Source organism: Aplidium turbinatum, chromosome 12 (genome assembly GCF_918807975.1).
Source record: "Aplidium turbinatum chromosome 12, kaAplTurb1.1, whole genome shotgun sequence".
Lineage (NCBI taxonomy): Eukaryota > Metazoa > Chordata > Ascidiacea > Aplousobranchia > Polyclinidae > Aplidium > Aplidium turbinatum.
In genome coordinates this window covers 23,651,119-23,667,132 of record NC_137483.1, presented here as the reverse complement: position 1 = coordinate 23,667,132, position 16,014 = coordinate 23,651,119, and the positions used below count along the sequence as shown (strand labels likewise).

The following is a 16,014-nucleotide window of genomic DNA, read 5'->3' as shown; positions in this document are numbered from 1 at the left end:
CCGGCGTTCCATGGCAGACACACCTTGATGACCAGCATGCAACGTTGAGAGTACTCTAGGCCTAAGCGATGGTGGTACAACAATACGATCATGATATAGAATAACGTCGTCTTCAACAAAGAACCCGTCACGATAGGGGAGATATGGGCGAATGTCGCCGGTGTTGGGAAAGGTGAATCCCGTTTCAATAGCTACCATTAACTTGCTAAGGTTTGGATCGGCGGCTGTTTCCCGAACGATTTCAGGCCATTGCAAGCAAAAGGCATGGGCGGCATCTGCCTGTATGGCAGTAACCAGCGCCATTTCTGCTACATTATTTTCTGCACACGACGCTACAGCAATGAGATCGCATGATACTGGGTGACGTGAGGCAGCATCGGCTGCGCAGTTGGTTGTGCCAGGTAAGTGTGCGATATCAAAGCGCCACATTAGTGTACGCTGTTTTAAACGAAACAGGCGAGTGTTAGTGATTTCGTCCAACGTACGGTCACCGAATATTTTTACCAATGGCTTATGATCCGTTACAATAACCAAATTATCACAGCCTTGCGTAAAATACTTTGTCTGTTCTAGGCCCCACGCAACTGCTAGGGCTTCGCCTTCTATGGGAGCATAACGTCGTTCGGCCGATGAGAGGAATCGGGATCCTGCAAGAGTCACTTTCCAACCTGATGAGCAGCAGTCCGGTATAGTGGAAGCACATACGCAATGTTTTTGGAGAAGGAAATATCCGATGCCTTTGTTGGACCAGTCAGGGCGCAAACATGTTCGACGGCAGGGGTCAAAGATTTCTACCCCATGGCGAATAGCATCAACGATTGCCGATTTGGAGGCGGCAAATGCGGAATCCAGCTCCTGAGACCATTCGAACTTATGCTTTGGGCTAAGGAACGGCTTGAACGGTGCCATTAGGTCACGCAGTTGAGCATAGTTTCCTACTTGGTTGATTAATCCGAACCAGCTGCGTATGTCTGTGATATTATTCGGGACTGGAAATTCTTGGATGGCGAGCAAGTATTTAGGGAGGGGCTCGACCATTGCTTCTGAGATACGGAATCCAGCGAAATCTACGGTGCGTTGGGCAAATTGAAACTTGTCAGGGTTAAGGACAATGCCCGCCCGTCCCACTAAAGTGAGGAATTTTATGGTTCGCCACCAATGTTCCTCCAGTTGGCTATCATAGAACACTGTGTCGTCGACACAGCGTTCTTTGCGCACAAAATCAGTTAATATGGTATTGAAACGGCGATTGTAGCCATCCCCAGAGGATAGGAATCCTTGCGGTGCCCTAGTGTAGCGCCATCTTCCAAAGGGAGTGATGAAAGTTGTGAGATGCCGATCAGAAGGACGCAGTGGAACACTGTGATAGCCGTTCCATGCGTCAGTCACCGATTTCCAAGTGTTTCCGGGGACACGACGGGACAGCTGGAATGGAGCTTCGGAGGCGAAGGTTTCTCTCTGGCAGAATTTGTTTAAGGGGGACAGGTCGACAGTACGGCGTGGTGAGCCATCATTTTTGCGTGTGATAACCATGCGATGACACCATGTGGTGGGTTCGCCGTGGGGGACTTTTTCAAGGATTCCCAGAGCCTCGTCGCGGAGGAGATCAGCGTGTACTTTTTCTTGCCAATGCAAGGGGATAGACGCTGGTGTATGAACGGCCACTGGTTTCGCGTTGGGGTCAACATGTATTTCTATGGGAGGACCAGCCATACAATGTAGCGCGCGGTGCGGGCAAGTGTTGAAAGTGGATGCGGCGTACCTCTGGAGTAGCCAGTTTGCCATCTTGTCATTGTTTTCAGGTGTGCATGGGAACGGAAGCTTGGTTGGGGGAGCTGGAACTGCACCACGTTGAGGGCAAGTGCACGACTCCAGTTGCTTGCTGGGTAATGTGCATCCACCGTTGACAAGTCTGACGACGTTGATTTCTGGTTCGATAAGATTGTGCGCCATTTCTTGCTTGATCTGATGTTCCCCTAGAGTTGGGAACTTCGGGGGTAGGGCACCTAAATGCAATAGTGTGTCATGAGATAAGTATAACTTGTCAACGTCTGGACTGATGTAAATCATGCACCGACGTTCAACATTGCAGCCGTGCGCTGTACCCCGAATGATGGCACGAAATGCTCCTGTAATGGAAATAGTGGAGCGATTTGCAGCTATTAGGTTTGGTGCGGGTACAAGGGTCTCTTGTCCAAAGCCGGATTGCACAAAGTTCTTCAGTGACCATACATTTATTTGGGCACCAGTATCTGCGATTGCTGTTACTTGTGCTATCACGCTAGTGTACCTGCCTTGATGACATGAGTCATCCATAGATATGTCTACCCGAACTGTGGGATGTTCTCGCATGCGGGATGGTGTCCAATGCCCTTTTTGGAATGTGTGGTGAGGACCACGAATTGTTGAGAACATTGGGTCTCGGGCTGCGATGTCAGTTTGTGTTGAGGCAAATGTGCCTATTTGAGGTACAGTAGGTGCTACACAGAGTGCTCCGACTGATGCATCTTTAGGAGGAGCGCCCCATTTGTTTTTATGACGAGATGACCGAAAGCATTCGAGACAAAGGGAATAAGGCGTAGTGTTCCAACCTCTGGGGCCTTCTCTGTAACGATTGAATAATCTATTGCATTTAGGGCAGTGAGTTTTTTGTGACCAATTGGGAGAGGAAGGTGCTGCCTGGATGTGTCCACGGTCTCTTGGAATAGGGCTTTGGCTTTTCTTGCGCTTGAACGTCGACACTGCCGAAACGTCATGAGATGGTACCGCATTGCGAGCCATTTCTTTAATCTCGACAAGGGCGATGATATCGTTGATGGGAATCGACAATACTTTGTCCATTCCCATCATTTCGCGACGAATCTCACTGTCCGAAATTCCACTGAGTAGTGTGTCGCGGATCATGTGATCTGTATAACTAACTTTCAGCCCGCAGGAACATTTCGTAGTGAACGCACATATATCCGCTTTTCCTCGAGCACGAGCTGCAAAAGCGCGAAATTTTTCGTCGCGCATTTGGTGCATCGCCATAAACTCTGACCGTAACACCCCTGTGGCGACAGGTATAACGGCCAGTTGTCGCATTGCAAGCAAAAGTTCATCTACAGGTTTGCTCACTGTCTCAGCGTCAGCTTGGAGAAGGCTGTCCCCTAGGGCTTGGCCGGTACATTGAAATAACTGGACTGAAGCTGCTTCATCAGAAATGCTGCAACCTTCTTTAAAAGCCTTCCATCTTCTGGTGAACACGCTCCATTCTTCTGGAGAAACTCCAATATCTACAGTAGGTCGATTTAGCTTCGGGCCAAGGTTTACGGGCGCTGGAGCGTTGCGCGTCGTAGCAGCATGACTGTACGTGTGACTTTGCAGCACCACACAAGCAACCGCTTCGGGCACGTCGGCTGTTTCAAAATTACAGTTGGGAAAGGCGCATGTTATCACCACCATTCCACAAATTTCTTTAAATTAACCTTATCCTATTGCGATTCGATCATGAACAAAGACGGTTATTTTTCTTGAATGTATTAACAAAAGAAAAATGATCGAATCGCAATTTCTGCAACAAAATACACAACGTAAGATTGTTAAACTCAACACTAGAACTAGAACAAAAGAAGCTGTTGTTCGCTAGCCTGCCAGAATGAAATGATACGAATAAAACAGAGTACTGCCTCGCGGAGTACACGTGACAAAAGGAGTGCAGAAGTAATCAAGGAAGCATGCTAACTGCAGGCATTTGTGCAGACCCCCTCGGAAGGTGTATTTCACCCCATAAAGTACATGGACCAAACTTGGTCAAAACGAAGTCTTATGTCAGGACATCACAAAACTATCAAATCTAACAATAGTTTTGGGAAGAAAGATGATGTAAGACTCCCCCAAAGTGACCCCCCAGGGGATTAATTGCACCCCATAAGGTAGGCTACACGGACTAAAGTAGGTTAAATCGAAGTCAGATTTCACAGCATAACAAAAATATCAAATCTAACAATATTTTCGGGTGGAAAGGTGATGTAAGATGTCATCAAAGTAACCCCCAGAGGGTTTATTTTATCATAGAGTACATGGACCAAACGTGGTCAAAACGAAGTCCTATAGGTCCTAGGACACCACAAAATATCAAATCTAACAATACTCTCAGTTGGGAAGATGATGAAAGACCTACCCAAAAGTGAATCTCCTCCTGTAATTTAATTTACTTCATTCCTTACTCGAACCAACCTTGGTGTAACGGAAGTGCTATGCCAGGACAGTACCAATGGATTAAATCTAAAAATATATTTATATAGGTTTTGGTGAAATACATTCACAAGCTGTCCCATGATGCATGAAATGGAACTATAGCCTACTTTACAAAAAGTTTTTGTATAAATCATATTCAGTCAATCGAAAAAAGGCAACAGGACATGACAATACATGGCTTTGTAACACCAAAAACAGAAAGTACTTAAGAAGCACATAGGCTACAGTCATGGGCGCCGATCGCTCTCTAAGATTGGTGGGGACATTTACTAGGAAAGAAAGGGCAGACGAGCGAAGCGAGCTGAAAGATTAGGGTCTGTTCAACGAACAAACAAATAGGCCTACAGTAGATAGGCTACAAGTCTAATGTGATGTATTTTAATTGTCAGTGTCAGCATTGGACAGCAGAAGTCCAAACACTGCAACTCGGCAACGAGTCTCCGGCGAATTAAAAACGAAGTCCTTGGTTGATCCTTGGCTTGTAATGAAGGTTGATCGAATTCAAAACTTTATTGTGCACATAGCAGACCATTGCATGATTTGGCCGTTTCTGTGTCATGGTAGATCGTAACAAAGTTTTGATACGTCGCAAAGTTGATAATGAGCGTTCAGCTGAACACGAGCGGGCTGGTGATATGAGCAAAAGTTCCACTTGGGGAAACATTTGCCGAACAGCGGATGGTATCTTCTTGAATATCATTCGAAAATCTTGTGCAAGGGACTCTGTGTCAAAGAACTGAAGATAATCGTCTACCAAATGTGATTGTAGCTTTCCACTGAAGAGTGATTCTTGTAGAATTTTGTAGTACTCAAGATCGGTCGACTTGAAATAGTCAGTAAGATTTTGCTGCGAGCTGTCAATGACTGCAAAATACTCTGACCGATCGATCTTGAAGTTTAGGAGGTTGACCATGGCCATGTCCATACTGAAGACGATTTGAAACGTGACAAGTCTTTTAAAAATTGGGTAGGGTAAGAGTTTTTTCAATTGAAAAAAAGCTGCCTGCCAGCCTTCCAACTGCTGATTTTCCTATATACAATTTTTTGCCAAACCGGTAAAGACATTTCAGCAGCTCTTCAATGTAACCTCAATGTAATAATAACTGAAAAAATAGCTTTTTTCTTATACAAAAGTAACACAAGCTACATTTACTGCACTACATGCTTGTACGACTCTTTCAAAGTAATTCTAAAACTCTGCACTGTGTGGCCCTGGCGTAACCAAATTAAATACAATTTGCGAGTTACACCAGGGTTTCTCTGCCTAATAAAACATTTCTACTACGGTTGGAGCTTCCTCGCATAAAACAAAAATGTTGTCCCCTCCTTTCAATATATTTTAAACGTTTGACTGGTAAAATTGTGACATTCGGGTAATAGTTTCCCTTTTACGTTACAAAAATAATGTAAAAAGATGATGGGGACATGTAAAAAGATGGTGGGGACATGTAAAAAGATGGTGGGGACATGTCCCCACTGTCCTATAGGGATCGGCGCCCGTGGCTACAGTAGCCAGAAAATTGATCCAAGATCTTGATACGACTACTAAATGTTGACTTAATTGAACAACTGACTATCCAAATAAGACGAAGAATAAGACGAAGAAAGTGAAAGCGACAGCAGTGACAATGAAGAATAAAGAAACGACCGTTTACATTTACACAAACAATCTCTGTTTATGAATGAACAGTTACAATAACTGATTGGAGACATGAAGCAAATGGCATTAAACAAAAATTTACTACATTGGGTTTATTGGGTTATTTATTGTAGCAGCTGGAAAATGTTTATTACTGCCTGAATTAACGTTCCAAATGATTCATTTCGAAACGTTTTGATTTGGATAGTCAGTTGTTCGATTAAGTCAACATTTAGTGGTCGTATCAAGATCTTCGATCAATTTTCTGGCTACTGTAGCCTATATGCTTCTCATGTACTTTCTGTTTTTGGTGTTACAAAGCCATGTATTGTCATGTCCTGTTGCCTTTTTTCGATTGACTGAACATGATTTATACAAAAACTTTTTGTAAAGTAGGCTATAGTTCCATTTCATGCATCATGGGACAGCTTGTGTACGTATGTATTTCACCAAAACCTAAATAAAAATATTTTTAGATTTAATCCATTGGTACTGTCCTGGCATAGCACTTCCGTTACACTAAGGTTGGTTCGAGTAAGGGATGAAGTAAATTAAATTACAGGAGGAGATTCACTTTTGGGTAGGTCTTTCATCATCTTCCCAACTGAGAGTATTGTTAGATTTGATATTTTGTGGTGTCCTATAAGAATTCGTTTTGACCACGTTTGGTCCATGTACTCTATGGTGAAATAATCCCTCTTAGGGTTACTTTGATGACATCTTACATCACCTTTTCACCCGAAAATATTGTTAGATTTGATATTTTTGTTATGCTGTGAAATAAGACTTCGATTTAACCTACTTTAGTCCATGTAGCCTACCTTATGGGGTGCAATTAATCCCCTGGGGGGTCACTTTGGGGGAGTCTTACATCATTTTTCCTCCCAAAACTATTGTTAGATTTGATATTTTTGTGATGTCCTGACATAAGACTTCGTTTTGACCAAGTTTGGTCCATGTACTTTATGGGGTGAAATACACCTTCCGAGGGGGTCACATTATGAGAAGTCACTTTGAAGTCATCTTACATCACCTTTCCACCCGAAAATATTGTAAGATTTGATATTTTTGTGATGTCCAGACATAAGACTTCATTTTGACCAAGTTTGGTCCATGTACTTTATGGGGTGAAATACACCTTCCGAGGGGGTCACATTAAGGGAAATCACTTTGAAGGCATCTTACATCACCTTTCCACCCGAAAATATTGTTAGATTTGATATTTTTGTGATGTCCTGACATAAGACTTCGTTTTGACCAACTTTGGTCCATGTACCTTATGGGGTGAAATTAACCCCCCGGGGGGTCACTTTCGGGGGGGTCTTACATCACCTTTCCACTCGAAAATATTGTTAGATTTGATATTTTTGTGATGTCCTGACATAGAACTTCGTATTCACCAAGTTTGGTCCATGTACCTTATGGGGTGAAATTAACCCCCTTTTTTGGGCTTTTTAGGGGGCTCTAGGGACCAGATCCACTCGGTGCGGTCAATCTTCCTTACTTTTTGTGAGTGACATGGTTGACCCAGGTAACTTCAAGGGGTCAAACCTTTTGTACCTTATGGGGTGAAATCTTCTGTCGTAGGCTCCCAGACTATTAGTGATCTGATCCGCAGCAGCAAGCGGCCGCTGGGGGTGTGTCACACGATGGGTCTCCACTCTCCAGTGCGTAGGGCTAGTGTTGTGGACAACGGGATATTAAAAAATACAGCGGATTTTGAAAAGTAAGATGCCACCATAGAAGTTGGGAAAGTCTTCGCCCGTCTTAAGACAGTTGCTGTTTGTATATTCGTTTAACAACTGTCGTTGCACGATGAAACGAATATAAACGATAAAAAAAAAGATTTACGTGAAGGCAATCTGCATTCTGCGCAATACCTCGTCAGGCTTGGGCTGGAGGGGGACAGGGGGACCGTCGTCGGATTTTTTATCCTCTTGTGTTTCTCCAAACACTTCCTTACGCTCTTCCGGCCCCAACAACACCTTGATAGCTTTCTCTCGAGCCTCTCTCTCTTTCTCTTCTCTTTCTTTTTCCTTTAAATAGGGAATGGGATTTGCGAGCCAGTCGGCTAAGTCTGAACAGAAAAAGATGTTGACACGAAATTTATGGTTTCTATTTTAATAACATTCCTCAATCAACTATACTGGTTAACAAATTTTTACAAATCAAAAATATGAAAAATTTAAAACTGGTCCAGTGTTGTGTTAAAAAAGAGAAAACAAAGATGGAAGAGACACTGGTCACGTTTGTGAAGCGAATGCTGCATTTACTAGAAAACAAGCGGAGAAGTGTCCATACTTGTCAATCAACGTTGCTTTCAACAATTGGGTTCTCTCCTTGTCGCCTGCGGATCGATTATGACGTTGCAAGAAGCACGTGACCTACCTTTGTGGACCTCGGGCACGAAGTCCTTGACCTGAAGATAGACGAACAGTGACGCCATTGTGATGGGTTGGTTGCCCTCGTTTCTCAAAGTGATGTATCTGTGGGGAAGGAAAACATGTATAAACTTCTGTGGCAAGACTCCATCTCTCTGCTTATCGATGTGCTGTCACTCTGGCCGCTACATCAAATGGTAGCACAAGCGGAAATGTCGAAACAGCATTGAGTGAAACGGGGTTGCCATTCTATGCTCGACAGAAGTGAACAAGCCTGGGTCGGCAACGGGAGTTAGTAACAGAGTTAACGAATATTTGTCCACGAACTGTGAAGTCCTATCCAGAACTTCTTGCGGTAAAGCATTCCTGTGGAAGCTATGAACTAATAGTCAAGACTCGTAAACTAAAGCTGATAATGACACTGTCGCTTCAAGAACGATAAACAAAAGTAACAACGAACTACTTGAAAATGGTATGAAAACGCGGACTTCAGCAAAAAGGTAACCAAAAGCATGAGGTTTACATATGATATATGGAATCGTGCCGTATGATAAATGTTCCAGCGAATATATTTGTGTCCATTACTTTTGGTACAATCAGCGTAAAAGCGAAAATTATTTTGTCAATTTTACACAACATGCTTTTAGATTATATAGACAAGCAAGGAGCCCACCTGTATCCAGGTTTCAAGCCGTCCACTTTGAGGAAGCGCTGAGCCACTAAGTTCCCGCTGGTATCAGACACAGCTATTCTCAGCACGGCTAGGCTGGGGAGAACAATCTACAAATATATATGTTATCGTCAGGGGATGTTACATGCTCTGCATCAGTTATTTTGTTGTCATATATTTGAATCAGGGATTGTGACCTCACATGAGAGGCATTGTTGTTAGAAATATACTTGCAGTTGGTTCACAACAAAACAAAGCTGCTGCTACTCATAACACGATGGCGACGTGCTGGCCGTGGAGCACCTACACTTCCCGTTTGTGCCACGTCACGTCATGTGAAGTTGAACCACATACATTACGTGGAAGGCCTGGACAAAGTGCCGTCAATAATGATGATGGCAAACTTCATGTGATCAAAATTCGTCAAATCACGTAAAAAAATCAAGCTATTCCTGACACTCATACATGCTTTCACATTGACACTGAATTGCCGAAATCATGTTGCTGCTACCGCATGTTGCTTTTGGGGCTGCTTCTCACCTTTTTAAACGAAAATTCCGGGGAATTGTAGTAAGGGTTAACAGAATTATCGGAAATTGTTTTCGTCTTAAACTGCTTCCTGACAGTGTCGTTGGGCAGCCCGTACATGTCCACCTCCACGTATGTGCTCAACTTCTGCGTGGAGAGGAACTGGCCCGATATAATCTGAAGACGACAACAATGAGCTGTAGGAAATCTGCAGATACTTTTTAAATAAATCTTTAAACTTTAATTATGATAACGAAATAATAGTTTTCGCATAAGGGTGGTGTCTTCGTTGCATCGTTGATCCATACACTGCCTTCATATGAGGTACAAGTCTAGTGAATGGGTTAAGAAAGAACATGGCGACACAATTGCTATACTGATGCAAGCTTAAGCACATACCCTGATAGTTAGAGTGCTTGCGACAACCCCGTCCATGCTCTTTGCAAAAGGATCGAACATTCTGTCCTTCTTCCTCATGTGTTCCGGCTTGACCATATACCCGGTGGAACCGTTGTATTCGAAGAATCCCAAGTTGAGCTGCATCGGGGCGTCTGCGTGGAAAGGAAGATCATTATACGCATGATGACGTTTATTAACAATCATCTGCTCTATTCAAGCGACCAGCCATGAACGCATAACGATCAGGGGTACACTACAGCAACCGATGTCAGCAGCAGCAGCAAAGACATAACGCCACAGATGCAACATTAAGCATACATGCGCTCATCCGTGTCTTTGCTTGGTCACATTTCATCAAGGTTCTCTGGTAATGTCTCACAGGCCAAACCGAAGTTAAAAGGTGTCAAATCTCATTTACTGATGGTGAGAACAGATAAGCATTCGCTTAACATTATATGACAAAACTATGCCAGGAAAACTTGAGTGGTGACCTACCCAGCATTTGAAAGTTGAGAGCAACGAACTGGCAACCCGCGTTCCAGAACACCTGCGGCATGTAGTTGGATGAGTCGACGCGAGCTCCTTTTGGATAGATCCTGCTGGTCTGACGTCGGTTATAGCGGACAAACTCGAGCGGGAAGAAAGTCAAGAGACGAAGAGCTGCAGACTCAGTGAAGGATGAGATCTCGTAAGATCGATTCCGTTTCTCTGAGAACTCAAACTGCTTGAACCTGATAAGAAGATCAGCACAGATGTTCAATGAATAAAAACCTGTGCTTGTTGACCATATGTCAATCAGATTGTTCGAATAAACTTGTTTACTACAACCCTTTAAACTGCTCCGTACGGGCGTCGGGCTTTTCCGCTCAACCATGCACCAATGGGGAATGGCCTCTTCCTCCTCCTGTGAATGTGGTGCCGAGGAACAGACCGCAGACCACATCATCAATGACTGCTCCATCTTCAAGCCACCGAACGGAGTGGAAGGTCTGCGTGTCATGGATGATGAAACCAAAGACTGGCTGCTCTCTAGTAGCCTTCCAGTGTAGTCCGGGAACATCGTGAATCTGGGGTGGTAAAAGGATAGACCCTCGGCCCCAGACGCTCACACGATGACGACGACGAACTGCTCCACACACAAATTTGAAGACAACCAACACCTACGTTCACGATGAAGAATTACAAATGATATTCGATTTATTCTTTTGTTGCTTTTCGGCAGATTTTGATAGTTTAAATAAGAACATTCAAGGATTTAAGATGCTGCAATTGTTGAATTTCTCAAACCATCGTCTTGCACGTGGTGATGCTTTGAAAGCGTGTGGCAATAATGTTCTTTGAGGTAAAATTAGTTGTTCTCAACTAAACATTCCTTAGTTACATTGATATTGCTGGCAGCAGGTTGTTCACCTGATAGGTTCGATGTAGTTCACCAAGGAGGACATAGCCTCGTAAGCCTTCGACTCCTTCATCGCAGTCCCACAGTCAGCCGCATTCTTCTCAAAGTCCAGGTTGGTCAAACTCCCTTCCTCCTCCTCTTCCACGTCATCATCTTCCTCTTTTAATAAAGATCATTTGCATCAACATGAGGATCATTCACATCACCTCAACATGAGGATCATTCACAACATGAAGATCATTTGCATCAACATGCGGATCATTCACAACATGAAGATCATTTGCATCAACATGAAGATCATTTGCATCAACATGAGGCTCATTCACAACATGAAGATTATTTGCATTAACATGAGGATCATTTGTATCAATATGAGGATTATTCACATCATGAAGATCATTTGCATCAACATGAAGATCATTCACAACATGAAGATCATTTGTATCATCATGAAGATCATTCACAACATGAGGATCATTCACAACATGAGGATCATTCACATCAACATGAGGATCATTTGCATTAACATGAGGATCAATCACATCAACATGAGGATCATTCACATCAACATGAGAATCATTCACATCAACATGAGGATCATTCACAACATGAGGATCATTCACAACATGAGGATCATTCACATCAACACGAGGATCACTTGAGGCCAAACGGCAAAAGTTGAAATTGCCTTGCACAAAGATCTCAGCTCGTCGTGTGTGCCGTATTTACTTCCACGAGCCAACTAACGTCTTACGTCATTAGCCAAGCGGCGACTGGAAGTCAGCATTGTAACCGCAAGCCTCATAAGCGATACATTTAAACTTGCTAAAATAACGATCGAAAAGTTTTAATTATTTCAGTGAAGAATAAGAACGTCCGGCGGGAATGGATAAAGAACACCTGACAGGCCGACATACGTCGACACCTGCAGTCGCCCATTTCTTGGTGACGTGTAATGTATACAGTATTCTCAAACACCAGAAAGCAAATTATCGCATTTGCGATATACTGTATACGATAATCAGGACGATTATTCTCGTGGTTATTGGCTCAATCACTCGAGTTTCAAGGGGCGCTTTGTTTAATCCGCGCCATCGGCTAACAAATTGCAAACCTTTGGTTGGCTTGGCTTCTTGCGTGTCGTCCCCGTTAGCCAGTTGGCGTTCTTTCTTCGGTTCGCTGTCGTCCTCATCAACTTCCCTGACAGGAAGCAACCTCGCCCTCTCGCTGGTGGAGTCGTCTGCTGTCTCAAACATCGTCTCGCCTTTGACTTTAAAAGTTAATAATTATAATATATGACTTCGAAGCCGAGCCCTGCGCTGGCCCACAACAAACACAGGAGTGCAATTCATTTAGCAGCATGATCGTTGCTTACTTTATAATGTAGATATTTACGACCTGTTTTAGTAGCGAATTTTAATAGCGACAGCAAGTTGCAAAACTCAGTGCAATTCGCTACAGCGAACCCACAGCATCTGGCTAAAACAGGTCGTTAATATCCACATTGTAAAGTAAACAGACGAGTAATCATCACTGCAATGAGGTGCCTCATAGATGAGAGGAGCGAGTGCGGCTGTCAGGCCGATGGTGCATGGTATACCAGCATAGATTACCCCATTGCAATGGTTGTTGCATGACAGGTGCGATATTCCTATTTGAAAGTGAAAGCAGCTTCGATGATTTTGTTTTTAGTAAATGAATCACTTATTCTGTATGTCGCCAAATAGGCGCCAACATGTTGATCAAAGGATACGCCAAACTGAAGCGAGTTCTGTTACGACGAACGGATTTACGTCATCATCAAAATTACGTAGAAGCAAACTGTTAGTCCTTACCATCGGTCGCCCGATTTGGCGATTGTGTGGTGTCGGTCGCCCGATCTGGCTTCTGGGGGGAATCCTCATTCTCTTTTTGTTTCTCATCGTCCGGGCCGGTTGATGGGGCGGCACTTTGAAGGGAGACCGACCCAGCCGATGACTTCCTCTGACCGTTCTGCGCCGATGGCAGGAGAGGAGCGTCGCTCTGCTGCGATTCTAGAACGAGAATCACAAAAAGACATACGTCATAATGGTCATGTATTCCATTGACAGCTTTTGACGATTTTGGCATTGTGGACAAAATATTTTTAAATTGTCATATTAAAGGAATGATACAAAACATCTCTTACCTTTGCTCTGAGTATTGTCAGTGGTGACAGGTGGAGCCGGGGGAGCTGTAACGAACGACGTTAATTAGCACACGCCCAGCAAACCTATTTCACTTCTAAGTTATTTATCTTGATAACGATCTTCTTCTACAGAGCCTCCTAAATTTTTTTGATACACCATAGATTGACACACTGTTAGCGATGGTTGAGGAGGCGGTGGCCAGAGTTCACTACAGTTCAGGCGAGAACATTCCGAACTCGAACATGAAGAGTTGTGTCATAAATATTGAGGGGATTTTATGTATACTTCTAATCTAATAATAGAGAAAGGAAGGTAGGGAAGATTTTGTTATTTGAGCAATGTTTATCACCCTATTGTCCCAGTATATAGTAGCCTAATCACCACTTTCCTATCTGGTATGATCGACCACACAACGCACTATAATGCCAGGTTCGACGTGAATGGCACATGAGCGTTTAGCACTGTGGGGTGAAAGAACATAACACACAACCGTGCTTTGCAGTAGTTCAGTCCTATGCGAGCCCATAGTGTCTGCAAACACGAAAGCACGCGACTGCAATAGAGCACGTTTCAAAAACCTGGTAGATAGAGAAAGCAAAGAAGCCGAAAAATAACTTTACCTTTTGGCTTCTTCAAATTTGTCACCTCTTGCCGACCTCAATTAAAACTAAGGAAGTGCCAATCTACGGTCTCGTGTTAAAAAAGAAATTCGGAGAGGTAAAACCAGCCAGCTTGTAAAGCAAGCTAGGAAACGGGCAACTTCTTGCAAACGATTGCCAACATATTCAAAGAACGGCTATCATAACTTGCACAACGTCAAGTCTGTTTTAAAAAGTTACAAAGTTATGTTTTTAACTTCCGTATGTAAACCGGCTGTACCCACCCCACTCTTCCAATATATCCAAGGTCAATCCGATTGACGATTTCATTTTGAGATAGTTTCATGCGTCATTTGTTTACAAACTGATTTCTGTCTAGGCCACCAACCAGTGACAGACAGAACCTACTCACTTATATCCTAACCACAAACTTCATGCAAAACTCTCGTGACGCTTTTAAGCTACTGAGGATCGTCAAATCAAACAACCAGAGCAACGCTTAAAGTAGGATTATTTTACTGAGCATCTTTTATTCAAATAAAAAAATACTGAATTGATGCTTGATGGAGAATCGCTGGCCTGCTGCTTCTTAGTCAGGCGATCCTTAATGGAGCTCAATAAACGCTCAAAGTATGTTGAGAAATGCTTCCGCTATCACTACCCGCCAAACCAGACTCGATATGAAGGGAAGGGTTACTTTTTTTTAAAAGAAATTTAATCCAGCAAGCAGCATGGTAAAAAGATCTAGATTTCAGTTTCACCTTAACATCATTTTAACTTAAAATGATAAAAACGATGTTTTACAAAAATACTGGCTAAACAAAACGACATTGCTTGGCAACAAGAAAAAAAGGTCTTTGCTCAGTATTCACAAATCATAGCTGTAGAGGGCCGGTGGAAAAGTGAGTTTGTCTCGCGATGTACGTTGGTTGATTTGATTGATTTCTCACGTAATTGCCCACGTAAGATCAACATTATATATCATCTCAATTATGTTAATCGGTCTTATTCTTTCGTGTGAAACAGGATTGTTCAGATTTCAGGACAGGTGATGGAAAACCAGATGAGTGTAGCTTCGTTCAGTTCTGCTATGCCATGCTTTCCATTGGGCGCTTTGTAAATGCAGGATTCAAGAACGACATAGTCAGCAGTTTGTTCCTCCGCGCCGCACTTGCAGGCCGATAAGGGAGCCAAACCCCACTGTTGTGCATAGTTGAATATAACCATTTGAAGCTTAATTTTGATTCAATCCCTTTCATCATCATTATCATCATAATCCATCGTCGGTTTGTTCCCCACTAGTGGGGGTGGCCGATTGTTTCCGCGCAGCAATTGTTTTAATCCCTTTTCTCCATTTCACTCTGTCCCTTGCATCTTCCTCCTTCAGTCCGACTTTTTTAAATTCATCCTTCACTTGTTGTTTCCACGTTCTTCTTGGACGACCGCGTTTCCTCTTCCCATCCACCTTTAGATCTAGTGCCTTTCTAAGAAAACTTCCTTCCTCCCTCCTTATCACATGTCCATACCATCTTACTCCATTTGCCCTTGCCAGTTGGTCTATGGTCTCTCTCATCTCTAGCATATCCAACAATTTTTCAGTCCTTTTTTCCCTTCTTACAAAGTTATGTTACAAAGTTAACAGGGCGGGGTGGGCCAACGTTCGTTGTGTTAATAAATCAAACAGACTTTCAAAGTTGAAATTTCCTTTTACGGAAAACAAAAACACTTTTGCAAGTTGTAGTCTCTATTACGAGAGGACATGTTTATTTATTCTAAATCGTATTAAAGTTGTGCTTTGTGATTGTATCCTTTAACTTCAAAATCAATTTAAACTAAAGAAAGAAAGAACAAAGAAAGAAAGGACCCTTGTACAACACAATATGTGTTGAAAAAATACGTCTAAGAACAATTTGGGACCAGAAACCTTCAAAATGTAAAAGTAAGCAAAAGATTACACAAAAATCTGATTTTAAAAATATTGTGCAAAAAAAT

The 16,014-nt window shown here is 43.0% G+C and overlaps 1 protein-coding gene across 3 annotated transcripts in view; it reads right to left on the bottom strand.

Moving 5' to 3' along the window:
* The window catches only part of LOC145780906 (1-phosphatidylinositol 4,5-bisphosphate phosphodiesterase beta-3-like), a 72,239-nt gene that overhangs the window by 28,959 nt on the left and 27,266 nt on the right, over positions 1-16,014 (bottom strand). For all 3 annotated transcript variants that reach the window (XM_082592565.1, XM_082592566.1, XM_082592567.1), the window contains exons 14-23: positions 13,423-13,467; positions 13,091-13,288; positions 12,370-12,525; positions 11,267-11,414; positions 10,352-10,587; positions 9,857-10,008; positions 9,470-9,634; positions 8,933-9,039; positions 8,267-8,364; positions 7,759-7,955 (exon numbers count right to left, since the gene is read on the bottom strand). In XM_082592565.1, coding sequence (XP_082448691.1) covers positions 7,759-7,955; positions 8,267-8,364; positions 8,933-9,039; positions 9,470-9,634; positions 9,857-10,008; positions 10,352-10,587; positions 11,267-11,414; positions 12,370-12,525; positions 13,091-13,288; positions 13,423-13,467 — 1,502 coding nt within the window. The remainder of the gene's footprint in view (positions 1-7,758; positions 7,956-8,266; positions 8,365-8,932; positions 9,040-9,469; positions 9,635-9,856; positions 10,009-10,351; positions 10,588-11,266; positions 11,415-12,369; positions 12,526-13,090; positions 13,289-13,422; positions 13,468-16,014) is intronic.